At 44.0% G+C, this 27270-nt stretch overlaps 1 protein-coding gene and 1 long non-coding RNA gene across 2 annotated transcripts in view; one reads left to right on the forward strand and one right to left on the reverse strand.

The window, feature by feature from the left end:
* Positions 1-8162, forward strand: part of SLIT3 (slit guidance ligand 3) — a 588228-nt gene extending 580066 nt beyond the window's left edge. The window contains exons 33-36 of the mRNA XM_004737643.2: positions 7-161; positions 1346-1631; positions 2371-2576; positions 4122-8162. Of these exons, the coding sequence (XP_004737700.2) occupies positions 7-161; positions 1346-1631; positions 2371-2576; positions 4122-4357 (883 nt within the window). The 3' untranslated portion in view covers positions 4358-8162. The remainder of the gene's footprint in view (positions 1-6; positions 162-1345; positions 1632-2370; positions 2577-4121) is intronic.
* LOC101680711 overlaps positions 3034-27270 on the reverse strand; it is a 73633-nt gene continuing 49396 nt past the window's right edge. Inside the window, exon 3 of the long non-coding RNA XR_001177879.2 lies at positions 3034-4458. This is a non-coding gene — a long non-coding RNA (uncharacterized LOC101680711). The remainder of the gene's footprint in view (positions 4459-27270) is intronic.

Genomic DNA, 27270 nt, shown 5'->3' on the forward strand with positions numbered 1-27270 from the left:
GCCCAGTGTGGAGACCGTGAATGATGGGCAGTTTCACAGTGTGGAGCTGGTGATGCTAAACCAGACCCTGAACCTGGTGGTGGATAAAGGAGCCCCCAAGAGCCTGGGAAAGCTCCAGAAGCAGCCGGCAGTAGGCATCAACAGCCCCCTCTACCTTGGAGGTAAGGCCCTTTTCCTCTCCCATCCCCATCACCTCCCCCTCCCACCCACCCTCTGTGCTTGGGCACCCACCCCGGCCTACTGCCCGGGGTTCCCCTGATCTCACCATCCACTGCCAAAGCATATCAGGAAAGGCTTCCTGGAGGTAGTGACAACCAAGCTGATTACCCTAAAGGGTAAATAGGCAGATCATGGCGAGGAGGAGAAGGAGAAAATATAGGCCCCTTCTGGGGAACTACAAGTGGTTCAGGAGACAAAGATGATGGGGATGGTGGGGAAAGGTGAAGGTGGAAAGGGGTGGGAGGAGACGGGAGGTCAAATCCAGGCCCTAGCATCCACAGACTTCAGGTCACATTCCCTCTGCTCTGCCACCACGTCAAACACTGTGGGGCTCAGGTGACGTTATGTAGTACACGTTTGAGATGAAGGTCATACAAGGCCAAAAAGGAAGTAGCCATCTGTCTGGCAGAGCCTGGGCCTGAAATACGGCCCAGGGCCTGTAATCCTCAAAGGGTTATGTGCAAAAGAAAAAAAGTCACCAGAGCAGCTTGTGCAACAAAGAGATTCCCAAGGCCTCCCTGCCGAGGAGACCCCTCTGGAAGGCTCAGGAATCTGTTCTGTTCACAGCTGATCCAGGTGCCAGGGGCCCAGAGAAAGCCTTCCATCAAGAGCAGTCCCAGAAGGGACATAGTTTCTCCCCCACTGGAAATCCCCGAAGTTCCAAAGAGCAAGGCTGCTCCCCAAAACCCCTTATCTCCCAAACTCTAGCTCTCCCGCCCTATGTTCTGTGGAGCCGAGGTCTGGTGGGGACATCAGAGGAATGGGATACACCCTCTGTCCCCTGCCTGGAGGGGGTGGTCCTCCTCTGTCCAGCAGGTGTGGCCCTGTGGCAAGCCAGACCTTCTATTTCTAAAGAAGTTTGAAATAAGGGTTTGGGGGGGGAATTTTCTATACTTAAAATGATGGCAGCAAATTGACGTTTTTTAAAGAGTTCAAGTACAGGACAAAGGCTAGGAGCCCTCGTGTGGCTGTGGGCCCCAGCTTCGGTCCCTTCCCTCCATCTGAACAGCAGATGGTCAGAGCTGTGAGTACTCAACTCTGAGCACCCCGAGCCCTCCTTCAGGCTCGGAGGGGCTGGTGGGCAGGGGAAGGTCTTCAGGCAGCTCTCCTGGCACCCCTCCCACAGGCATCCCCACCTCCACGGGCCTCTCGGCCCTGCGCCAGGGCACAGACCGGCCGCTGGGCGGCTTCCACGGCTGCATCCACGAGGTGCGCATTAACAACGAGCTGCAAGACTTCAAGGCCCTCCCGCCGCAAGCCCTGGGAGTGTCCCCCGGCTGCAAGTCCTGCACCGTGTGCAAGCATGGCCTGTGCCGCTCCGTGGAGAAGGACAGCGTGGTGTGCGAGTGCCACCCGGGCTGGACCGGCCCGCTGTGCGACCAGGAAGTCCGGGACCCCTGTCTGGGCCACAGGTCAGTGCCCTGCGAGCCCGGGCTCTCCACACGGACTCAGTCCCTGCCTGTAGCCCTTCCCTGCCCAAAAAGCGGCACTGAGGAAAGCTGGAAGGACTGTGGTCAGACGGTCCCCAGAACCCACGTCAGTGTGACTGCTCCAGCGGGCAAGAGCTCACACAGCCCACAGCAGGCCCCCCCTTAGAGACCATGTGTGAGGGCCTTGCTGAGAGCACCTATCTCCGTCAAGTGGAATGACGGTGAGTTTCAGCATCAGTGTCTCCATCTCAGAGATGTGGGTAAGACTATGTGCAGCATCAAAGCCGCAGAGGAGAGGGGATTGTAGAAGGTAAGAATGATGTCAGGTGTAAAGCACTTATCCCCTTGCCTGGCACTGCTGCAGGTGGGTGGGAGGTGCTGGGGGGAGGGGATGTACACTAGTGATGTTATCAATTAAGCTGCCAGAGCAATTACAACATTTAGAGAACGCTTAGCTGCTTCAGAGCAAGTACCTGCCACTTGGAGAGGGGAGTTGGCAAGCCAGCCAGCCTCGTGGCCACAGCTGGCAGCTGACTTGGCGCGATCTGAGCCTCCAGCAGGTCGGATGCTGCTGCTCAGCCCCTGAGCTAGCAGAGGGCAGACTATGGGATGGAGAAGACCTACAAGGACCCACTCTGAGCCTGGGCCTTGGCTGTGGTGGACAGAGAAAACCTCTGCAGTGCTCTGCCTTCCCCTTTCTCATTCTGTCCTCTGCCAACAGCTGCAACCGCGGGAAATGTGTGCCAGCTGGGACCTCGTACGTGTGCAAGTGTGCAGAAGGCTATAGCGGGGCCACGTGTGATCACAAGAATGACTCCAACGCCTGTTCTGCCTTCAAGTGTCACCAGGGACAATGCCATTTCTCCGATCGAGGGGAGCCCTTCTGCCTGTGCCAGCCTGGCTTTAGTGGGGAGCACTGCGAGCAAGGTGGGTTCACTGTGCGCAGGGGAGGGGGACTGGAGGCGGCCATGGGAGGCAGAGCTAGACCGTGGATCCAGACTGCCAACAGTCCAGTTCCCGCCCAGAGGCTGCGTGCTCTTGCACCTTCATCGTGAAAATGTGGGAACACCCTCCCTCTCTGAAGCAGTTGTCCACTGCGGTGTAACTAGCCCCACAAACCCCGGGGATCCAAGCCCTCCTCCTTCCCCTCCTCCGTGACCTTGACCCGTGGAATTTGTTCATTTTGAAATAAGCTCAAAAACAGGGAAATTAAAACTGAACTGTTATTAAAATTCAAATCTACCTCCCCCAGGAGGGCTTTTTTTTCCTGCATGGTAAAAAAGAAGTCTTCCTCCCTGGGCCCAGATTTCTAGGCAGACCCCTCGGTCTCTAAAGCACTCTCACATTTATACCTAGTTGCAATACTATTCAAGCAAAACAGACCAAGTTTTGAAATTTTTTATTTAGAAATATATTTTGAAATAATCTGAGATTTAACAGAAAACTTGTCAAAAAATAGCATTCACACTCCTGTCAACAGATTCCCCAATGACCATATTGCCACATGGGCTCTCGCCCACCACCCCGCATTGTACACACAGGCACTAATGTGTAATTTTTTTTTTTAAATTAAGAGCTTGTTACATCATGCTTACCAAAATTCATTAAAATGAATAGAAACCTTTCTCCTTCAGTCTCCCCTGAGGCTCATAACCTGTGAGCAGTAAGAAGAACAGGGAAATGGGTCACCGTCTTCCAGACGAGGAGAGTGGCTCAGGGATGACCAGTGTCTTGACCAGGCTGCAGGGCTGGGGGTCTAAGCTCCTCCTTCTCCTCGGGGCCTTGCTTTAGACCTCCTCCTAGTGTCCACACAGAGAGTTTGGCTGGGCGTGGAAGATTCAGGCTGTTATCGGGGCTCATTAACTCCTCATTCAGCTCCCCCCTCCACGGCAGGTCCCCCAGACACAGCCCTGGGCTACATCCAACGCCTTGCGCTGTTCAGGTCTGTAGCCCCCATCTCAGTTTATTCTTACCACGCATTCACTTCGGGGAGGAGAGAATTAGTATCTCAATCTATACCAGTGGGCACGGGGCAAAACTAGAGACTTCCTGGTTTTTGGCAAAGCCAGAAATCCCAGTATTTAATTGATCTTGTGGGGTTTTTAATGGTGACCTTTAATTTGGTTTCTAAGTCTAGGTGGCACAATCAAAATCTGGGGCCAGGATTTAGCCTGTAGCCTACTACTTGGCCACATCTACTGTGGTGTCTGAGTTCCTTGAAGGAAAGGACAGGGCCTGCTTTTGTCACCAGGAAATGCTCAGGCCTTAGTTGTAAATCTAGCAGCAAGGTAGGCGCAGAAGAAGCACTCCGTATTTGTGCAACAGCTGCATGTGGACAGGCAGGTGGAAGAACGCGTGAAGTACAAAGGGTCTTCAGGCCACCAAGGTTCGCGGACAGCCGGCCCAGGAATGGCCCCCGGCCGGTCATCTGTACCACCCAGGCCCTGACCTGGCCTCTTCTGTCCCCTGCAGAGAACCCATGCCTGGGGGAGGTGGTCCGAGAGGTGATCCGCCGCCAGAAGGGCTATGCCTCATGTGCCACGGCCTCCAAAGTGCCCATCATGGAATGTCGTGGGGGCTGTGGGCCCCAGTGCTGTCAACCCACCCGCAGCAAGCGGCGGAAATACGTCTTCCAGTGCACCGACGGCTCCTCATTCGTCGAGGAGGTGGAGAGACACCTCGAGTGCGGCTGCCGCCCATGTTCCTAAGGCCGACTGCCCACCTGCCCCCCCACCACTCAGACTCCAGCTTCGTGGGGCTGGGACAGCCATGTGGGACCCCCTTAAGATTTGAGGTGAAGAAGTAGAAGCTGGAGAGAAAGCAGAAGAAGAGAATATTAAGTATATTGTAAAATAAACAAAAAATAGAACTTATTTTTATTATGGAAAGTGACTATTTTCATCTTTTATTATATAAATATCACACCGTCTGAGTATATGTACCATATAGTGAGTTATTTTTACCAAGTCCTGTGTATTTGTTGTGGTTTTTATAAACAGCTGTTAAAATTTTTAAGAAAAAAGACTAATAAAAATTTTTTAAAACAAAAGGATAAGAATAAAGAAGTGATAGCCTGTCGGAGAAGAAAGAAGGAAGTTTTTATGCTGATGAAACAGTATCGTGTCAGCAGAAACCAAGACCTGCTTACTGAGCTCAGGAAAAGGAATGATAAGAGGAAGAGAAGGAAAAGATTTTTCTTTGTTTCTTCTTACTTTTAATGACTCTCTTTTTCTTCCCTAAAAGCACCCAGCTTTTAAGTCCTGGTTGCCGAAGGCCATCCTTCCAGGAAAAGCCGCTGCACCCTGGCCACCTCCGCCTCACAGTCGCTGCCCCCACCTGCCCCAGGCCACCAGCAGGTTCTGAAACCTCCTGCAGACCCCCCTTCTCCCTCCTGGCTGGCCCTCCCTGCCACTACAGGGTTGTTGGAAACTCTGCCACAGGCTTCATCTGAGCCTGCTTTGCCAAATTTTAAAACACCGCCTCTTTCCCTGCCCCTCTCCAGGTGAGTCAATGGAAGGGGTCAATGACATCTCCTCAGGCCCCATCCACTGGCCCTTCCTTTGAAAGTTCTGAACCATCCTTTTCTCTCCAGCCCATTTCACATTGGAATGCAGGACTAGAGGAACAGGCAGCCAGGGCTAGGGGGATGAGGAAGGCCAGGAGCCCAGACTGCCCACAGCCCTGGTAGATGTCCAACTCTGGAAAGTGCTGGGAGAATCTGGCTATGGGACAAACAAGCCTCTGCCACCTGATCCTCCAGACCACCCTCATGAGCTGTCATCACAACGCCCTGCCCATCTGCAACACTTTCCAACACATATCGGTGCTGCACCTGTTTTCATCTGTGCCATCCCTGCTCTGTGCGATTCCTGCTCCCTTAAGAAGGGTAAAGCCATATGGCCCCATTTCACAGACAGACACGCCTCTCTCAAGCTCTGTATCTGGCCTGAAGCTATATATCTGATAAGTAGAGGAGCCAGACTCAAAGCTCTGGGTTCCTTCTCTAAATAGCATAACCATAAGAAATTCACAGGTAGCTCATCAGACAAGCCCTACCAGGAAAAGAAAGTAGATGTTCTTTACTACTATTTTTCCTGCTTGTGTTTCAGTCTGGTTCTGTTCCCCCAGTATCCAGAAAGCTTCTAGACAGAGTTATAGATCAGGGGATGTGAGCAAAGGCAGCTCACCCAATGGAGATTTGCCCCTGTCTGTCAGCTCCCTCAGACTAGTACAGGCGCTCAGGGTCTCAACTGCTCAGCCCAGTGCCTTGTCTCTCACTCATCCCTCCTGCCCCTTGGGAGCCTCCCCTGCAGCAGTGTGAGGGAGGGCGATGTGGAACTCAGAGGACCTTCCAGGATGGAGCTTCCCCAGAGGAGCTCCCCCAGAGGAGCCTAGTGGTTCTGTGAGGACCAACAGTGGGCCAAAGGGTCCAAGAATCAAGAGAGAGGCAGAAAAGGGAGACGGAAGAGCACAAGGCAAGTGGCAAACAAGGAGGGAAGGAGAAAAGGAAAGAAGGGATGGTGGGGGGACAACAGAAGGAAGAAAGGGACGACCAGGAGGAGGGGAAAGGAGGGAGAAATAAGATGGAGGAACTTCAGGCAAGGGTTCAAGCAGTCAGAGCCAAGTATGGCAGGCTAGAACACGGACCCAGCCGGGTTTTTAAGCAGGGGACTAGTAAGACAAGGTCTGTTTTAGGAAGAGAACTGGTGGCAAAGATGAGACAGTCTTGGAAGAGGAGAGAGCACTCTGCCACCCAAAATGGCTCTGGGGGCTTTACCAGTTGTTCACTTGAGTTTGTTGTAGCTAAACAATGCTGCTTTCCAGATAGGTCCCAAAAGTCTTTGCGGTAGCTCCAGAGTCCTGAAAGGGGTATGCTGAGATCTCCCCAGTACCGTTCCCCATCCCTCATGCCTTCAGTCCACCTCACTCACACAGGTAAACCCTAGGCTTCTTCTACCACCAACACCCCCAGCTAGCCTCTCTCCATGCGACATGAGCCCACTCAGCCTGCCGTCTTGAGAGCCATGCCCCAGGGTCCCTGACTTTCTGGGAAGACTTAACAGGCTGCCAGCTTTCCCTCTGCCACCCCCAAGGAATCCAAGCCCTGCCTCTGCCAGCCATGTCCTGCACCTACTCCCAAGCCCAGCTGCAGTCAACCAGGGTCTTAGTGGGGCTTGAGGGTAATTTTGAGACTTCCCCTCAATTTTACAAGCCCTGACTTTATGAAATGCCTAATCCAAGATTAAGAAAATGCTCCCCAAAAGGAAGTTTCTCTAACAAATGCAGATTAAAATGTTCTTATTTCAACAGCTTAATTCTAGTCCCCCAGAGCAGGAAGAGGTCAGTCAGGTAACTTGCATGCTTAAAAGTATGGTTCGGTGTTTGCGTGTGGGGACGGGCATATGTGAAAGGGGGCTTGGGCTCTGTTTCCTCCTGAGCAGGATTCAGGGGAAGGAAGAATCCCTTTGACTCAACCAAGGGACCCTAAAGTGGTTATGAGATGATGTATTTAAAAGCTCTTTGTAAAGTGTAAACTAAAAATCTTTCATGTAAGCTGTTACTGCTTGGTTGTTGCTGTGATTGACATGCCAACAGGCCCCATGGAGAAGATGGCTTTGCGTTTTCAATTTCAGAAGGGAACCGGAGTCTAATGCTTCAGAAAGAGGATAGGATAAGGGACAGAGGGGCAAGGAAAGAGAGGGAGATTTCCTGGGGCCAGGGAAAGAGGAAATCCCCCAGAATGACCCTTAGGAACCTGGGAATGGCCAGGCGTGGGATGGAGCTAACCTCGCCTTCCACCAGATACAAAGCTTCCATCAGATTGAGCCCTACGGCCAAGCAGCCCCCCACCACCTTTGCTGGGAGGAGAAGCCTCTAGCCTAAGTGAACCTGCCCCTCAAAACTCACAGGTATCAGAGCTCAAGGAATCCGTGGTGAGGGATAAACCTGAGAATCAGAGAAAGGGAGTGTCTAAACCAGAGACCAAGATCATCCAACAAATTACACCACAGGCAGGAACAGACTCAGGTGTCTACCCAGGCCATCATTCTTCCTGCAGCTCCACTGTGAGCACAGGGAGAGTGAAGGTTGATACAGACCCTGTGATACCTTCTAGGTGGCCAGAAAAGTATCCTTTCCCCACAACAGATGGGTGATGGCTGGGAAGCTGGGGCAGTGCCGGGTTTGGGGGGCACTTATCCATATGTTCCAGTCTGGATTAGACGGTACCAAAGGAAACACTTGGGGAAAGTGGGTAAGAGACGCCCCCTAGCCAGAACAAGCAAAGACAGAGTAGGGCACTTGGCAAAGCTTATTTCTCTAATTCTACAATAGGTTCTAAGGGAAAAAAAAAAAAAAAAAACAAAAAAAAAAAAAAAAAAAAACTTTTAAGATGGTTTTTATAAAACAGTGTTATAGTGCCACTTCACCATTATGGGATAAATAATGTGCATTTTTTGATTCAACAGACTGTCATTATCTGATATCATTAAAATAAATGAATGAGTCACAGGAGAGCTGAGCTATGTGATGTTCTTATGAATACCATAAACTCAGCCCTTCTCCCTGGGTGTGTGTTTTATTTTTATTCCTGACCTTCACTCCCTGGGGCAAAGATTACTACATTCATGGGGTTTGGACAAGTCTGGTGTGGAGTTAATGAAAATAATTGGTCTCCTGAAACATGAAGTGTGGAAAAAAGGATTCAGAGGTCTCTAGAGACATGGGGGAGAAGGCCCAACACATGGCTTGAGGTCTGCAGGGTGTGTGATTTGTATGGTCACAGACTGGGTGCCAAGGGGCACAGGGGAAGAAGCCACTCCAGGGCAGAGAACATTCAGTAAGATGTGGAAGAAGACTGGTCCTGGGCACTCTAATGCCTAATTAAACCCCCTCTTTTATTCATTCCTTCCCAAGCATTTATTCAACATCTACTATGTGCTAGTCCTCATCTAGGCATTGAGGACAACACAAAGATGATCAAGACAAAGTCCTTGTTCTCCTGGAACTTAACATTTTTTTAAAGATTTTATTTGTTTATTTGACAGAGAGATCACAAGTAGGCAAAGAGGCAGGCAGAGAGAGAGGGGAGGAAGCAGGCTCCCTGCTGAGCAGAGAGCCCGATGCAGGGCTTGATCCCAGGACCCTGGGATCATGACCTAAGCTAAAGGCAGAGGCTTAACCCACTGAGCCACCCAGGTGCCCCTGGAACTTAACTTTCAATTGAGTGTCAAACAAATAAGTAAAGACATCATATAATATTAAACACACACACCCGAGTTGATAGGACCAAAGAGCTGGGGGTACTTTCCATGGTGAAATCAAGGAAAGCTTCTCTGAAGAACTGGGACCTGGGGACAGGTGAAGTACCAAGAAACATAAAGAGGAAGCCTGACCCCACAGTACTTACTAGATAACTGGCCCCATGCAGTTGGAATCTGAGTGAGAGCCCAAGCATCTTAGGAGGCCAGAGGCGAAGACGTGGGTGAGCAAGCACAAAGAGTGGGATTGTAGGTGAAGGAAGAAGTCACCCTTCAGCTTCCCAGCCCTGAGGAATCCTTGGGAGCACATGGCCTTTCTAAATGAAGAATGCCATAGGTCTGGAGGCCACCACCAGCTGACTAAAGGTCACTTTTGCTTTCCTAGCAGATAGCCCTGCACTTCTGTGAAGAACACCATTGGGAGCAAGACAATGGGAGGCAGCAGATGCACCAAGTGTTGGAAAAGCACCCAGGCCTGTTGTTCCTTCTTCCCGTGGTATTTCCAGAGCAAGACATGGCCACACAGGCCGGGGTGGGAGGCACTGAGCCTCCATTAAGATGCCCTTAATATTAGCTTCAAAGCTTTCTGTGTCAAAGAATCTAAGATGGAAGTGGGGAGTAGATTTTGTGCTGATGCCTCCTAGACCAGGCTGCCCGAGCATCTCTGCCAGGAGGAGCTGCTGGCCAGGAACCAATAGCCTCCACCTTCCAAGCTTAGACCAAGTAGCCCCTTCTCCCAGGGATCCTGTCAAATTCCCTTCTGTGTTAACTGCAGAGTTTCTCAACTGGGAGAGATTTTGCCACCAAAGGAGGCATGTGGCAATGCCTAAAGACAGTTTTGATTGTTTGACTAGGGCAGGGGGAGTGCCTGGGATGCTGCGAGCATGCACAAGACAGCCTCCACAACAAAGCAGCAGCCCGCCAAGGAAGGGATCAGTAGTCTTAAGATTGAGAAACCCTGTCTGGGTTGCAGATCCTTCCTGCAAGACCTGAATGGAATCATTTATAAATGAAGAAGAGGGTGAAAGTGCTCAATAGGCAATGAATAGTGGCCTCCTCAGGGGAACCTGGTCCCTTGGTGCAAATACATAGCAGGCTGGTGGTCTGTCCTTGTATTTAGAACACAATTATCGATGGGAAATGGGCTGCGACAATTTCCAGCAATGAGGTGCTACCATCATGCTTCCTTTGCCACTCTGTCCTTACTACAATCATGGCAAACGGGTGCAGAACAATGGATTATGGACTTGTTATGCTTAGGTGAAAGATATAAAATATGGTGGAGCAGGAGGCATTCATCTTTGGACCTGCCACTGGCAAAATAAGATTTTAAAAAAATGAGGTTTCTATTTCCTGGAACTCTACCCTTCAGCTAGGCTCCTACAGGAAGAACAGTGAAAGTTATCAAATCAAAACATGAGGACTGTGGATGTGTCTATGGAATGTCAAAGGTGAGTGCAGAAAGTATAGGTCAAAAGTCATAAGCAGCCCGACTCTAAGATGGGATAAGGGATGTTGGACAAACTCCCAGTAAAGATGGCAGGATTAACTCATTGTCAGAGTAACCTTGCTCACTCAAAATAATCTTGGAAATTGCTGCAGGGATAGGAGAGGCTCTCAGCACCTGACCAGAGCTCTGTAAATAGACCTTGCAAATGTCCATGTTTGCAGGGGTACTAGAGGTGAGGCAGCCTTGAGAGCAGGACTGGAGGAAGGTCTAAATGGTAAGTGAGGAAGGTCTAAGTGATAAGTAAGCAGGCCTCCATCTGGCTCCAACTCCACTGGCCCTAAGGAGCTCCACATTCTCTCCCCTATTTGGCTGTTTGACTTTGGAAATATCACTGTGAGTTTCGGATTCCCCTTCTAAAAATTGAGGATGGCAATACATCCAAGGATGGCATAAATCTCTAAAAATTATAAGTGGCAAAAAGCAATTCAGATTAAGCCACAAGAAGAATATGTTGGCTCAAGTCATTGGAAAATCTAAGATAGTTCTCACTTCATCAGACAGAGATGTGCATATCCTAGAGCTCATACAAGGTCATAACGGCTCTGGGTCTCTCACACATACTTGGCTTTCTTCTGCATGGGCTTCATTCTCAGGAAGGCCCTCCTGGGGAGTTGGCAAAGTGACTCTCAGCCATTGCATAATCAAAGTAGTACATACTACTAATTTCAAGTCCAGGAGAAAAGGGCTTTTTTCCAATAATCCGAGCAGAGTCACTGCCAGCAGAGTCACTGTCTCTGACAGGCCTGGATTCAGGCAAATGTCCACCACCGAACCAGACATTATGGGCAAAAGAATAAGATTCATTCATTGGCCAAGCCTGTATCACATGACCATCCCTGGAGCCAGAAACAGGTAGTCGAAGGTGAAGACAAGTGTTTCCCCAAAGAAAATAAGTAATAGATGCTGGGTGGGCAAAAATGGCATATAGAAACTACTCACCACAAGGAATTATTTAGAAGAAGATTTAAAAGATTTAGAAGATTTTTTTAAATTTAAGAAATCTAAGAAATTTTAAAAATTATTTAGGGATGCCTGGGTGTCTCAGTTGGTTAAATGTCTGCCTTCAGCTCAGGTCATGATCCCAGGGTCCTGGGATCGAGTCCCACATAGGGCTCCTTGCTCAGCAGGGAGCCTGCCTCTCCCTTTGCCTGATGTTCCCTCTGCTTGTGTTCTCTCTGACAAATAAATAAAATCTTATTAAAAAATTATTTTAAAAAATGACAAGTTCCAGTTCAAGGTGGTAACACAGGAAGGATCCTGAACTCCTCGCTTCCCACAGACAACAAATCTACAGCTACATATGCAACAGTTTCTACAGAAAGAAACCTAAGAACTCGTTGACCCACTCCTTCACATTGGGTGAACCAGAAAAAACCCACATCAAAACCAGTAAGGAAAGGCCAAGACACAATCTGTTCATAAATGCCTTGGCACAGAGACCCACAGTCAGAAATAAATTAATAACCCTGAGTTTCTCATTGAGGAGTGAAGGGTTTGAATCCCACATCCCAATTTTTAAGACCTACACTTCAGAAGTGAGCCCCCAAAACATCCAGCTTTGAATACAAACAGGGCTTGCATCCCTAAGACCCACAAAGCTATAGCAAACTGAGGAACAGTTCTTAAAAGCCTGTGGATTCACCCACCCCAGAATACAGCACAAAGGCAGGAAAGCAACCAGTTTTTCTGTATATAAAGCTTATCTTAAAGCATCTGATTTACCACACATAAACTCTCACATACCACACATATACTCATAAACTCTCATATACCACACATATACTCTCCAAAGACAGAGGCCAGTAGATGCTATCTTTGCCCTCTCCCTCTGCCTGCATCCAGTTCACCAGTATCTACTGGAAAGGAGCTTGTGTACCCATCTGGCACCCCGGTTTTGTGGCTGCCACCCAGGGAAAAACTCTTGACCACGTGACTCTGGTGGCCCATGGGGCTTACACAGATTGATAAAGACTTCTGCACGGCTATACTCCACAGCATAGTGGGGAGGCAATAGACTGAGGTACTCAGGGTTTCTACAAAAAAGGCCAATTACTTTATAACTTCAGCCTCAGGGACCAGCGCCTAATTAAACACACATCTAAGAGTTGACTACAATGTTCTACAGAGACCCAGGAGGAAAGGTGCTATCTTCACACTCTCCCCAGTGTGCTTCAGACTACTGGTGTCTCCCAGAAAGGAGCTTGTGCACATGTCAGGTGCCCTGTCTTTTTGTGGCTGCCTCCCAGGGAATGACCTGTGGTCACCCCTGGCTCACGTGGCCAACAGGGCTGATACTATCAAAGGGCTGAAAGTAAGAAAACTGCCAACAAGGGTGCCTGGCTGGCTCAGTCGGAAGAGCAAGTGACTCTTGATCTCAGGGTCATGTGTTCAAATGCCATGGTGAGGGTAGAGATTACTTAGGAAAATAAAGTATTAAAAAAAAAGAAAACCTGCCAAACAAGAATACTCTACACAGCAAAGCTATTCTTCAGAACTGGAGAAATAAAGTTTTCCAGGTAAGCAAAAGCTAAAAGGAATTCACTACCACTAGACTGACTTTACAAAAAATGTTAAAGAGCCTCTTTAAGTGCGAAATAAAGGGTACTAACTAGTAACAGTCAAACATCTAAAAGTATAAATTTCATTGTTAAGCGTGAATATAGGGAACTCAGAATAAACTGATGTTGTAAAGATGGTGGGTTAATAACATAAATTAGTAGGAAGGTTAAAAGACAAAAGGAATTTTAAAAACGCTAAAACCATAATAAATAGATACACAGGATTTAAAAAATGTAAATTGTGACATCAAAACCATAAGACATGGGGGCAGCAGGGAATAAATATGTGTAGCTTTAGAATGTATTCAAACTTTTTTTTGAAAAAATTTATTTATTTGACAGAGAGAGAGATCACAAATAGGCAGAGGCAGGAAGAGAGAGTGGGAAGCAGGTTCCCCACTGAGCAGAGAGCCTGATGTGGGGCTCAATCTCAGGACCCTGAGATCATGACCTGAGCTGAAGGCAGAGGCTAAACCCACTGAGCCACCCAGGCACCCCTTCAAACTTTTTTTTTTTTTTTTTAAGATTTTATTTGAAGGAGAGAGAGTGAGTGAATGAGAGTATGGCAAGTGAGGGAGGGTCAGAGGGAGAAGCAGACTTCCCATGGAGAAGGCACTCCAGGATCAGGACTTTAGTTAGCCAAAGGCAGATGCTTAACTGACTGAGCCACCCAGGGGCTTGAAACTTAAACGATAAATCATTTTATATAAACCTCAGGGTAACCAGAACAAAAACCTACAGTAGACAGAAAAAAGTTAAAGGAATCTAAGTATAATGTTACAGAAAATCATCAAATCACAAAGGAAGAGAGCATGAGAAAAAGGAATTACAAAACAGCCAAAAAACAATTATCAAGATACCAGCAGGTATCAATAATTACTTTACATATAAATGGACTAAATTCTCTGACCAAAAGACAGAATGGCTGAATGAATAATAATTTTTAAAAATCCCATCTATACAGTGTCCATGAGAAACTCACTTCAGATGTAAAGACACACACAGACAATGCAAGAATAGAAAAAGATATTCCAAGCTAATGAAAACCAAAAGAAAGCTAGAGTAGCTATACTTCTAACTAGACTAAGACTTTAGACAAAGACTAATGAGAGACAAAAGAAAGTCATTATACAATGAAAAAGGGGTATATCAAACAAGATCTAACATTTGTGTTTCTGCACAAAACAATGGAGCATCTAAACATACAAAACAAATATTAACAGACATAGAGGGAGAAAAAGTCAGCAGCACATTAATGACTGGGGACTTTAATACCTCACTTTCATCAATGGATATATCATCCAGAGAAAATAAATCAGAAAACATTGGCCTTAAATGTCACCTTAAACCAAATGGACTTAACAGACATACAGAACATTCCATCGTAAAGCAACAGAATATACATTCTACTAAAGAACACATGAAACATTTTTCTGAACAGATCACAGTTTAGGTCACAAAACAAATCTTAATAAATTTAAAAAAAAACTGAAATTACATCAAGCATCTTTTCCAACCTCAGTGGTATGAAACTAGAATCAATTACAAGAAGAAAATTAAATTCCCAAATCTGGAAGTTAAACATGCTACTGAACAAACAATAGGCCACATTAGAATTCTAAGAAATCAAAAAATACCTTTGAACATATGAAATTGAAAATATGCCAAAACTTAAAGACACAGTGAAAGCAGTTCTGAGAGGGAAGGTCATGGCAATAAATGCCTACATTAAGAAATAAGAAAGATGTCAAATAAACTTTTATACCACAAGGAACTAGGAAAAGAAAAATCAAGCCCAACATTAGTAGAAAAAAGAAAATAAAGATCAGAGCAGAAATAAATACTATAGAAACAAACAAAAAAAACCATTAAAATGTATTAAACTAAGAGCTGGTTTTTTAAAAAAATAAATAGTTAAACCAAAATAGGCTACCTTTAGCTAGACTCACCAAGAGAAAGACCAAGGACTCAAAATGAGACATGAAAGAGGGGATGTTACAACTGATACCACAGACATACAAAGGATCACAAGAGGCTACTGTGAACAATTATAAGCCAACAAATTGAACAACCTAAAAGAAATGGTTCAAATCCTGGAAACGTACAACCAACAAAGACTGTAACAAGAAGTAGAAAATTTTACCAGACCATGAATGAGAGTAAGGAGACTGAATCAGTAATCAAAAACCTCCCAATAGACAAAAGTCCAAGCCAAAATAATGTCATTGGTAAATTGTACCAAACACTTAAAAATAGCAGCAATCTTCCTCAAACTCCAAAAATAGAAGAGGATGGAACACTTCCAAACTCATTTTATAAGTTGGCATTACCCTGATACTGAAACCAGACAAGAATACAAGAAAATTATGCATCAATACTTCAGATGAAAATACAGAATTCCTCAACAAGATAGTAGCAAACCAAATTCAAAAATACATTAAAAGGATCATACAAGGGACACCTGGGTGGCCGAGTCAGTTAAGCATCTGTCTTTGACTCAGGTCATGATCCCAGAGTCCTGGGATCGAGTGCTGCATCAGGCTCCTTGTGCAGTGGGGAGCCTGCCTCTCCCTCTACCTGCCACTGCCCTGCTTGTGCCCTCCCTCTCCGACAAATAAATAAAACCTTAAAAAAAAAAAAAAAAAAGGAGGAGGAGGATCATACAAAAGGAACATCACCAACATGGAGACTTAAGTCATTCCTGACTTTGCTGCTTATCACAGGGAAAACAACTAAAAACTATTTGTAGAAGAGACACCACCTAGAAAGTGGGGGTGGGGCTAAAGCATCCTCTGGCACCCAAGACCAAGACGGACAACATTAGAAGGGTAAGAAAGGTGGTTACATGCTGATTGCACTGTCCCTTCCCCAGACCACTGCAACACACATCAAGAGGTCTCCCCAGAGCCTACATTTCCTCCAGTAGGAAAAGAAAACCCAGCATGAAGATCTGCTCTCCCCTACATTGTGGGCTCATTCTTGGGAACCCCCACTCTGGTCTCATACCACAGGAATTTCAAGAGAATGTGCAAGCACTGACCACTGGTAATATGACTGTGAAGTAGAAAGGGGAAGGGACCTGCAGCAACCAGCACTCAAATCTTGGCAGACCAACTTCCTACAGTGCCCAAATGGATGTCCCATCCAGCACCTCTGCTGATGTGCAGAGCCAAAACGGTAGCAAAGTCTGACAGAGACCTCAGCAGGGCATAGGTCTGCCTGATTTGGCATCTTAAATCAAGAGCCATGAAGTCTGTGTGCTGACCCCACCCCCCACAAGTCCCTGTAGGCAGAGGAGTGAAATCATACCCTCAGCCACTACTAGGTGTTCCTGGTCCTGCTCAAGCAGAAAGAGCCTTGCTGGCCTTGAAGCCAGCTATCCTGCTTGGACCAGATAGGTGAGCTAATTCAGAACCTTGCCCACTGCTTGAGTATAGCTCCTGATCCCTCCCAACCACAAAGCCTCATACTTGGAAATTCCTGAAAACTGCTTGGATCTGTCCCCCAGCCCCTCCCCAGCCCTGAACCCTGCCAGAGCTAAATTGTAGCCCTATCTACACCTCTATGAAGCATCCAGACCCACCCACACAGAAAGCTTGGCCAGAACGCCAGCAAAGCTATGTGATCCAGCAACACTGAAACAGAAAGTCCAGCAGCCAGGACTCATGGTCTCCAGAACAAAGCCAGGTGCCCCATTAGACCAGGAAAATTAGGGACAGCATGCCTAGAATCAAGACCACAAAGAGTCTTTGCAGCCTTGGAACTAGTTTTCTTGCTGTACCTGGGCAGGGAAACTAATCTGTAGCTCAGTCATTTGGTGAATAGTCTTCAGCCCACCTGAACAGAGAACCTAGCCAGAGTACAGAGGGAGCTACATTCCCATCCAACAGCACTCTTTACAGAAGCCTTAAACACAGAACACTGACTTTGCCATCTGCTGAGCAAAACCAGGGGCTCTGTCTTATCAGCAAATTCAGTGCACAGTCTTGTCTGATTTGGGTCCCCAAAAACCAAGCACACAGATCTCTCAGACCCATCCTACTGCCCCAGCAATGCAGAGAAGCTAATTCATAGTCCCACCCACTACTGAGTATATTACCCAATCGCACCCATTTGGTAAGCCTGACTAGAGAACCCAGATAACATCCTATAGCCTCATTTAGGCAGGGAAACAAGCCAGCAGTACTCGCCAACAGTTCTCAGCCAACAACACACACAGCCCAACCTTTGAGCTTGGGCAGTGGCCTTGTCAAAAAACAGACCACAAGTGAAATCCTCACCTATAAAGACATTACATTCAGACATGCCCAGAAATTCAAACAGATCAGAATGGTGAAGAAAGTTCCCTGCCAAAGCAAATATGTAAAATCTGGAAGAGGAGACACTTACTCAAATGTGCACAGACCAATATATCAAACAAATATCATGGAAAACTCTGGTAAACATGAAGCCACCAAAGGAAACCAGGAGAGCCTCGATAACGGATCAGATAATAATTCAAAATAGTTTGAGGCACGTGGATGGCTCAGTCAAGTAAACATCTGACTCTTAGCTTCAGCTCAGGTCGGGATCCCAGGATCTTGGGATCAAGCCCCGAAATGGGCTCTACACTCAGTGCAGAGTCTTCTTGAGATTCTCTCTCCCTCTGTCCCCGCATTTTCCTTCTCTTCCTCTCCCTCTAAAATAAATCTTTTTCAAAAGTTCAAAATATTTTTTTTTAAAAAAATTAAATTAATTTATTTATTTTCAGAAAAACAGTATTAATTATTTACCACACCCAGTGCTCCATGCAATCTGTGCCCTCTATAATACCCACCACCTGGTACCCCAACCTCCCACCCCCCTGCCACTTCAAACCCCTCAGTTGTTTTTCAGAGTCCATAGTCTCTCATGATTCACCTCCCCTTCCAATTTACCCCAACTCCCTTCTCCTCTTTAAGACCCCTTGTCCTCCATGATATTTGTTATGCTCCACAAATAAGTGAAACCACAAAACAGTTCTTTGAAAAGAAGTCTACTGAAAGAAAAGTCTAGTGAACTACAAAAACACACCAATAACAAAATGAAATTAGGAAAACTGCATGTGAATAAAATGAGTAGTTCAAGAAATAGAAAACAAAAAAACAAAACAAATTCTAAAGCCGAAAAAGAAAAAGACTAAAATAAAGGATTCAATAGAGAGCTTCAAAAGGAGACTTAACCACACAAAAGAATCCTCGATCTAGAAGACAGGAAATTTGAAATTACCCAGTTAGTGGAATAAAAAAAACCAAAAATGATGGCACATGGGTAGCTCAATCAGTTAAGCATCTGCCTTTGGCTCAGGTCATGATCTCAGGACCCTAGAATCCAGCCCCACACTGGGTTTCCTGCTCCTCTGGGAGCCTGCTTCTCTCTTTCCCTCTGCCTGTCACTCCCCCTGCTTATACTCACTCTTTCTCTATCAAATAAATACATTTTTAAAAAATGAAAAAAAGTGATGAAAGCCTATGGGACTTATGATATATAATCAAAATCAATAATACCCATATCATGGGAATTTCAGAAGAGAAAGGGACAGAGGGTGTATATATAGAGCAATGATGACTGAAAATTGCCCACACCTGAAGGGAGAGATAAACATCCATCTCCATGAGGCTCCAAAATATCCCAAATAGTTTGAATCCAAATAGGTCTAAAGCAAGATTTATTATAATCATTCAGAATTTTTTTTCTTTGAATATTTTCAATATATCATCTAATTCTCTCCTGGCCTGCAACATTTTTGTTGAAAAATCTGCTGATAGTGTTATGAGGTTCCCTTTTATCTAATTTCTCTTTTCTCTTGCAGCTTTTAAAATTTTGTCTTTGACTTTTGACTGATTTTAGAACCAAGAATTCTATACCCAGCAAAGCTGTCCTTCAGAGATGAATGAGAGGTAAAAGCTTTTTCAAACAAACAAAAGCTGAAGGAATTTAGGTCAATGAGACCTGCCTTACAAGAAATGCTAAAAGGATTTCTCTGACTTGAAGTAAAAGGTAAAACCCTAAGAAAGGAGTATAAAATTCATTTGTAATGGTAAATATATATTCAAAGTTAGATTCTGTTATAGAATATTGGTGATCCATAATTCATTTACAAGTCTAGTTTAAAAGTTAAACATCCATATCTACATTAACCTTTATGAGTTACACAATATAAGAAATAGGTAATTTGAACATAAAACCTAAAATGTGAGAGAAATAAGAGTGTAAAGTTTTGGAATTCTACTGAAGGGAAGTTGTTGGGAGGTTTTACAATTTTAAGGTATTTTCTGTAAGCCTAATGGTAACCACACTGGAAGACCTATGGTAATTACACAAAAGAACATGATGAAGTCAAAGTATATGGATACCACAAGACATCAAAACACTAAAACAATACAACGGGGGGGAAAGGGCACAACAGATCTATGAGACAAACAAAATAAAATGGTAACAATAATTTCACACCTCTCAAAAATTACTTTAAATACAAATGGTTTAAATTTCCCAAAAGTCAAAGAATGGCTGAGTGGATTTTATTTTAAAGATTTATTTATTTATTTATTTATTTATTTATTTATTTGACAGCCAGAGATCACAAGTAGGCAGAGAGGCAGGCAGAGAGAGGAGGAAGTGGGCTCTCTGCCTGGCAGAAAGCCCGATTCGGGGCTCGATCCCAGGACCCTGGGATCATGACCCGAGCCAAAGGCAGAGGTTTTAACCCACTGAGCCACCCAGGCGCCCCTGGATTTTATTTTAAAGAGTACAATGATATGCAACCTACAAAAGACTTATTTTAGTCTTTTAAACACACATAGACTGAGAGTGAAGGCACTTAAAAAGATATTTCAAACAAAAGTAACAACAACAAAAAGCAGGAACAGCTATACTTGTATCAGACAAAACAGATGTTAAACCAAAAGAGGGTTTTAAAAAAAAAAGAGAGAGAGAGAGACAATGAAGGTCATTATATAACAATAAAGGGGTCAATCCACCAAGATGGTAGAACATTTGTAAATATTTATGTACCCAACATCAGAGAACCCAAAAATAAAGCAAAAGTTAACACTGCTAAAACACACCTTAGAAATAAACATGAATATGGGGCACTGGGGTGGCTCAGTGGGTTAAAGCCTCTGCCTTCAGCTCAGGTCATGATCTCAGGGTCCTGGAATGGAGCCCCACATCAGGCTCTCTGCTCAGCAGGGAGCCTGCTTCTTCCCCTCTTTCTCTGCCTGCCTCTCTGTCTACTTGTGATCTGTCTGTCAAATAAACAAATAAAATCTTTTTTAAAAGAAAGAAAAGAAAGAAACGGGAATACAACAATAGTTAGAGACTTTAATACCCATCTCCCAATTATGAGCGGATCATCCAGAGAACCAACAGAAACAGTGGATTTGAACAACATTATAGACTAAATAAACCTACTAGCCACATATAGAATATTCTATTCAAAAACAACAGAATACCTGTTACTCTCAAGCACACATGGAACATTTTCTAGGACTCTATGTTAGGCCACAAACAAATTCAAGAAGACTGAAATCATACCAAGAATCTTCTGACTACCTTCATATGAAACTACAAATAACAAGAAAGAAACTAGGAAATTAAAAAATACATGGAAACTAAACAAGCTCTTGAACAACCAATGAATGAAGAAAAAAGAGGGGAAATAAAAAGTGTTTTGAGATAAACAAAAATGGAAACATACTATACCAAAACTTATGGTATGTAGCAAAGCACATCTAAGTGGGAAGTTCATAGGAATAAACATCTATGTTAAGAAAAAAGAAAGACCTCAAATGTGCAACCTAACTGTGCCCTCAGGAACTAAAACAAGAAAAAAATGAACTCAAAAGTTGGAAGGAAGAAATAAAGATTATAGCAGAAATAAATAAAATAAGAAGAGGAAGACAATAGAAAAGTAAAATTAAGAATTGATTCTTTGAAACAGAATTGGGAAAACTTTAGCTAGACTAACCAAGGAAAAAGGGGAGCACACCCAAACCAATAAAATTCAAAATGAGAAAGAAAACATTACAACTAAAAGAGGCTACTGTGAATAATATATGCCAATAAACTGGACAACCTAGAATAGAAAAATTCTTAAAAACATACAACCAAAATTGAATCATAAAGGGGGGGAAAAAAACTAAACAGACCAATTATCGGTAAAGGGACTGAATGATTTTAAAATATCCCCAAAAATAGAAATACCCAATGACCCTGCAATTGCACTACTGGGTATTTACCTCAAAAACACAGATGTAGTGAAAAGAAGGGCCATCTGTAGCCCAATGTTCATAGCAGCAATGGCCACAGTCACCAAACTGTGGAAAGAACCAAGAAGCCCTTCAAAGGATGAATGGATAAGGAAGATGTGGTCCATATACACTATGGAGTATTATGCCTCCATCAGAAAGGATGAATACCCAACTTTTATATAAGCATGGATGGGACTGGAAGAGATTGTGCTGAGTGAAATAAGTCAAACAGAGAAAGTCAAGTATCATACAGTTTCACTTACTTGCAGAGCATAAGGAATAATATGGAGGACATTAGGAGAAGGAAAGGAAAAGTGAACTGGGGGAAATCAGAGGGGAAGACAAAACATGAGAGACTCTGGACTCTGAGAAACAAACAGGGTTTTGGAAGAGGGGGTGGATGGATGGGTGAGCCTGGTGGTGGATATTCAGGAGGGTGTGTATTGCATGGAGTATGGGGTGTGGTGCATAAACAATGGATCTTGGAACACTGGGGAAAAAATAAATAAATAAAATTAAGATCTTAAAAAAATAATAAAAATAAATAAAATATCCCAAAAAAGAAAACCCAGAATGACATCCCTGGTGGATCTTACTAACATTTGAAGAATTAATGCCAATTCTCAAAGTCTTCAAGAAACAAAAACAAAAAATAAAACAAAGACAAGAAGGAGACGGTCTTAAACTTATTTTACCAGAACATTACACTGATTCCAAAGCCAAAAAACACACTACGAAAAAGAAAATTATAGGCTCATATTCCTCATTGATATAAAAACAAAAATTCTCAAATACTAGCAAACTGAATTCAGCAGCACTTTTAAAAGATTATTCACCATGCTCAAGTGACATTTATCCCTGGGATGCAAGGACAGTTTAACCTCTGCAAATAGTGCAGCACATCACATAAACAGAAAGGGAAAAATCATATGATCATCTCAACACACACAGAAAAATAATCATTTGACAAAATTAAGACCCATTTAGGATAAAAGCTCAACAAACTGGGAATAGTAGGATTTTACCTCAACGTGATAAAGGCCACAAATGACAAGCCCATACCTACCATCATACTAAGTGATAAAAGTTGAAAGCTCTTCCTCTAAAATCAAGAACAAGACAAAAGTACTCACTCTATTTTTATTCAAGATAGTACTGCAAGTCCTAGCCACAGCAATTAGGCAATAAAATAAATAAACTGCACCAGAATTGGAAAGGAAAAACTAAAACTCTCTCTACTTGCAGATGACGTGATTTTTTACATAGAAAATCATTAAGACCCCAGGAAAAAGAAATGGTTACCTCTAATAAAAAAATTCAGTAAAGTTACAGGATTGAAAAACTAACATGGGAAGCAATTGCATTTTTTAAAAGATTTATGTAGAGAGAGAGTACATGCACACAAGTATGGAAAGGGACAAAGGGAGGGGATCTCAAGCAGACTCCCCACTGAGTGTGGAGCCCAAGGCTGGGCTCAATTTCATGACACAAGAGAGCATGACCTGAGCCAAAAACCAAGAGCCAGACACTCAACCAGTGTTGCTATAGCATTTCTATACACTAACAATGAATTACATGAAAAAGAAAATGATCCCATTTACAATAGCATCAACTATAAAATACTTTGGTATAAACTTAACCAAAGAGGTAAAAAGATCTCTACTCTGCGGACTACAAGACTTTGGTAACAAATCAAAGACAATACAAATACATGTAAAGAATTCTTTGTGCTCATGAATTTGGAAGAGAATTGCTAAAATATCCTAAGTTCACTTCATGTCCCACAGATGCAACTGGATAACATTCACATCAGTGTAAATGACCCAAAGACTGCAAGAATAAACTCCACAGCTAAATGCGGAGAAGAGGCCACAATGAAGATGGTAGGAAGGGCAGGGACACATCAGGGTGCTAAACAGACTCTCAAGTCCCTCCACTGGAGGGAGGGAGCGACAGGCACAGAGAAAGGAAAGAAACAGACCCTCAGTGCACAGAAGTCAGTTGCATTTCTTTACACTAACAATGAGGCAGAAGAAAGAAATCAAAGAATCAATCCCATTCACAATTGCACCAAAAACCATACCTAGGAATAAACCTAACCAAAGAGATAAGGATCTGGACCCTGAAAACTATAGAACATTCATGAAAGAAATTGAGAAAGACAGGAAGAAATGGAAAAACATTCCATGCTCATAGACTGGAGGAAAAAATATTGTTAAGATGTCTATCCTACCCAGAGCAGTCTATTCATTCAGTGCAATCCTTATCAAAATATTAACTTTTTTCACAGAGCTGGAAAAAAACAATCCTAAAACCAGTAGAGACCCCAAAAAGCCAAAGCAATCCTGAAAAAGAAAATCAAAGATAGAAGCATCACAATCCTGGACTTCAAGCTTTATGACAAAGCTATAATTATCAAGACAGTATGGTACTGGCACAAAAACAAACACACAGATCAATGGAACAGGATAAACCCAGAAATGGGCCTTCAGCTCTGTGGTCAATTAATCTTCAACAAAGCAGGAAAGAATATCCACTGGAAAAAAAGACGGTCTCTCCAACAAGTGGTGTTGGGAAAATTGGGCAGCCACATCCAGAAAAATGAAACTGGACTATTTCCTTACACCATATACAAAAACAGACTCACTGTGGATGTAAGAGCTAAATATGAGATAGTAATCCATCAAAATCCTAGAGGAGAACACAGGCAGCAAACTCTATGACTTTGGCTGCAGCAACTTCTTGCTAGACATGTCTGCAAAGGCAAGGAAAACAAAGGCAAAAATGAACTATTGGGACTTCATCAAGATAAAAAGCTTTTGCACAGCAAAAGGAATAGTTAACAAACTTAAAGGAAACCTGTGGAATAGAAGGTGATATCTGCAAACATCTTGTCAGATAAAGGGCTAGTATTCAAAATCTACAAAGAACTTATCAAACTCAACACCCCCAAAACCAAATAACCCAGTCAAGAAATGGGCAGAAGTCATGGACAGACATTTCTCCAAAAAAGACACCTAAATGGCCAACAGACACATGAAAAAATGTTCCTCACTCAGCATCAGGGAAACACAAATCAAAAATCACAATGAGATAACACCTCATACCAGTCAGAATGGCTAAAATAACCACTCGGGAAATAACGAATGTTGGCAAGGATGTGGAGAAAGGGGAACCCTCCTACACTGCTAGTGGGAATGCAAGCTGAGCAACCACTCTGGCAAAAACTATGGAGATTCTTCAAAAAGTTGAAAATAGAACTACCCTATGACCCAGTAATTGCACTACTAGGTATTTACCCAAAGGATACAAAAATATGATTTGAAGGGGCAGAAGCTCCCTAATGTTTATAGCAGCAACGTTCACAATAGCCAAACTATGGAAAGAGCACAGATGTCCATCAACAGATGAATGGATAAAGATGTGGTATGTGTATATACGTATGCACATACACATACAATGTATATACACATACACACACGCTGTATACATACACACATATGTGCATGCACATACACATACACACAGGTATATTACTCAGCCATCAAAAAGAATGAAATCTTGCCATTTGCAATGATGTGGATGGAACTAGAGAGTACTATGCTAAGCAATATAAGTGAATCATAGGAAGAAAAATACTGTAAGATTTCACTCATATGTGGAATTTAAGACACAAAACAGAGGAACATAGGGGAAGGGAGGGAAAAATAAGACAAAAATCAGAGAGGGAGGTAAACCATAAGAGACTCTTAGGGAACAAACTGAAGGTTGCTAGAGGGGAGGTGGGTGGAGGGATGGGATAACTGGATAGTGGGCACTAAGGAGGACACTTGAAACAATGAGCACTGGGTATTGTATATAACTGATTATTCACTGAATTCTACCTTTTTTTTTTTTTAATATTTTACTTATTTGTTTGACATGGTGGCAGGGAGAGAGGGAGGGAGAGAGAGAGCAAGCACAAGCAGGGGGAGCGGCAGGCAGGGGAGAAGAAGCTCCCCACTGATCAGGGAGCCCCATGCAGGGCTTGATCCCAGGACCCAGGATTATAACTTGAGCCAAAGGCAGATGTTTAACCAACTGAGCCACGCAGGCGCCCCTTGAATTCTATCTCTGAAAATGATAATACACTTTGCTAACTACATTGAAATTAAATATATATATATATTTTTTTTTTTTTTTTTTTTTTAATGGAAGAAACAGACCCTCACACAAGGGAGCCTCATGGGGAAGCCAAATCCACATAGCATTTGGCTTTGAAAATCAAAGAACTGTGTGAGTTCTTACAACATGCAGGACTTAAAGCCTGGGACTTTAGAAGTCAGCAGGCTTGGGCCTGGGAGAGCCCAGACTGTGAAAGAACCTGGGTCACCACGGTTAAAGAGAAAGTATTAAAAATAGTTCACAGAGAGTCAGTATAGAAGGAGCAGTTTGAAAAATGCCTGGGGCATATAGGAAGGAGACTTATTCACTAGTCTCAGAGTGCATTTGTTCAGAAAGGCAGGGCAGGGATCACTGAGTGACTTTTTCAGGAATAAGAAATGTGGCAGGTGCCATTTTCCTCCTCAGTCCCCAAGCATAAACACATAGCCACCTGCAGTAACCGGCAAGGTGCCAGCATTCATTACCTAACTTGCTTACACAGCACCCCCACACCCCCCATACCTCCAGCTGGGCCTGCCTCAGTGCCAGCACTTTAGTCCTGCCCCCTTTGTTTTTTTTTTTTTTTTTTAAAGATTTATTTATTTTGACAGAGAGAAATCACAAGTAGACAGAGAGGCAGCCAGAGAGAGAGAGAGAGTAGCAAGCTCCCTGCTGAGCAGAGAGCCCGATGCGGGACTCGATCCCAGGACCCTGAGATCATGACCTGAGCCGAAGGCAGCGGCTTAATCCACTGAGCCACCCAGGCGCCCGTAGTCCTGCCCCCTTTGGAAGACTGAAACAAACCCTGTGAACACTGTGTCTCCCTAATGTACATTCTGCGGGGTCTCAATCCTGGCAGCGGCTGGTTACCTTCTGTGGAGGATGCATACACCTTTTTAAACTGAGCTTGCTACCCACTACTTTCAAGAGCATGTAACACACAGAGAAACACAGAGTTAGACAAAATGAGATGGAGGAGGGGATCATAAAAGAATAAGACCAAAAAACAAAACAAACAGACAAACAAAGAGACCTAAGTGAAATGGAAATTAGTATCTCAGAGAATTTAAAGTAATGATCATAAAAGATACTCCCAAGGGGCATCTGGGTGGCTCATGTCATGATCTCAGGGTCCTGGGATCAAGCCCGGCATCAGGCTCTCTGCTCAGCAGGGAGCCTGCTTCCCCCTTTCTCTCTCTGCCTGCCTCTCTGCCTACTTGTGATTTCGCTCTCTCTAATAAAAATAAAAATTAGGGACGCCTGGGTGGCTCAGTTGGTTAAGCAGCTGCCTTCAGCTCAGGTCATGATCCCAGCGTCCTGGGATGGAGTCCCATATCGGGCTCCTTGCTCGGCAGGGAGCCTCCTTCTCCCTCTGCCTCTGCCTGCCATTCTGTCTGCCTGCGTTCGCTCTCTTTCCCTCTCTCTGATAAATAAATAAAATATTTTTTAAATAAATAAATGTTTTTTTTAAAAAAAGATACTCCCAAATCCTGAAAGAGAGAGAGAGAGATTGGAGGATATCAATGAGACAGAGAGATAAAGAACTAATCAGAGATGAATACAATAATTGAAATTAAAAATACATCAGATAAAATAAATAGCAGACTAGAGGAAGCAAAACAACAACAAAAAATCAGTGACCTAGAAGAAAGAGTAATGGAAAGTAAACAAGCTGAGAGGGTGAACGGGGGAAAAAAGATTATGCAAAATGAGAGTAGGTTTAGGGAACTCAGTGACTCTATCAAGTACAGCATTCATATTATAGGGATCCCAAAAGAGAGAAAAAGGGAGCAGAAAAATTATTTGAAGAAATAATAGCTGAAAATCTCCTAAATCTGAGAAAGAAAACAAATTCCGACCCAAGAGGCAGAAAGATACCCC

This window comes from Mustela putorius, unplaced genomic scaffold, assembly GCF_011764305.1.
Source record: "Mustela putorius furo isolate JIRA1106 unplaced genomic scaffold, ASM1176430v1.1 tig00000145_pilon_pilon_pilon, whole genome shotgun sequence".
Taxonomy (NCBI): Eukaryota; Metazoa; Chordata; class Mammalia; order Carnivora; family Mustelidae; genus Mustela; species Mustela putorius.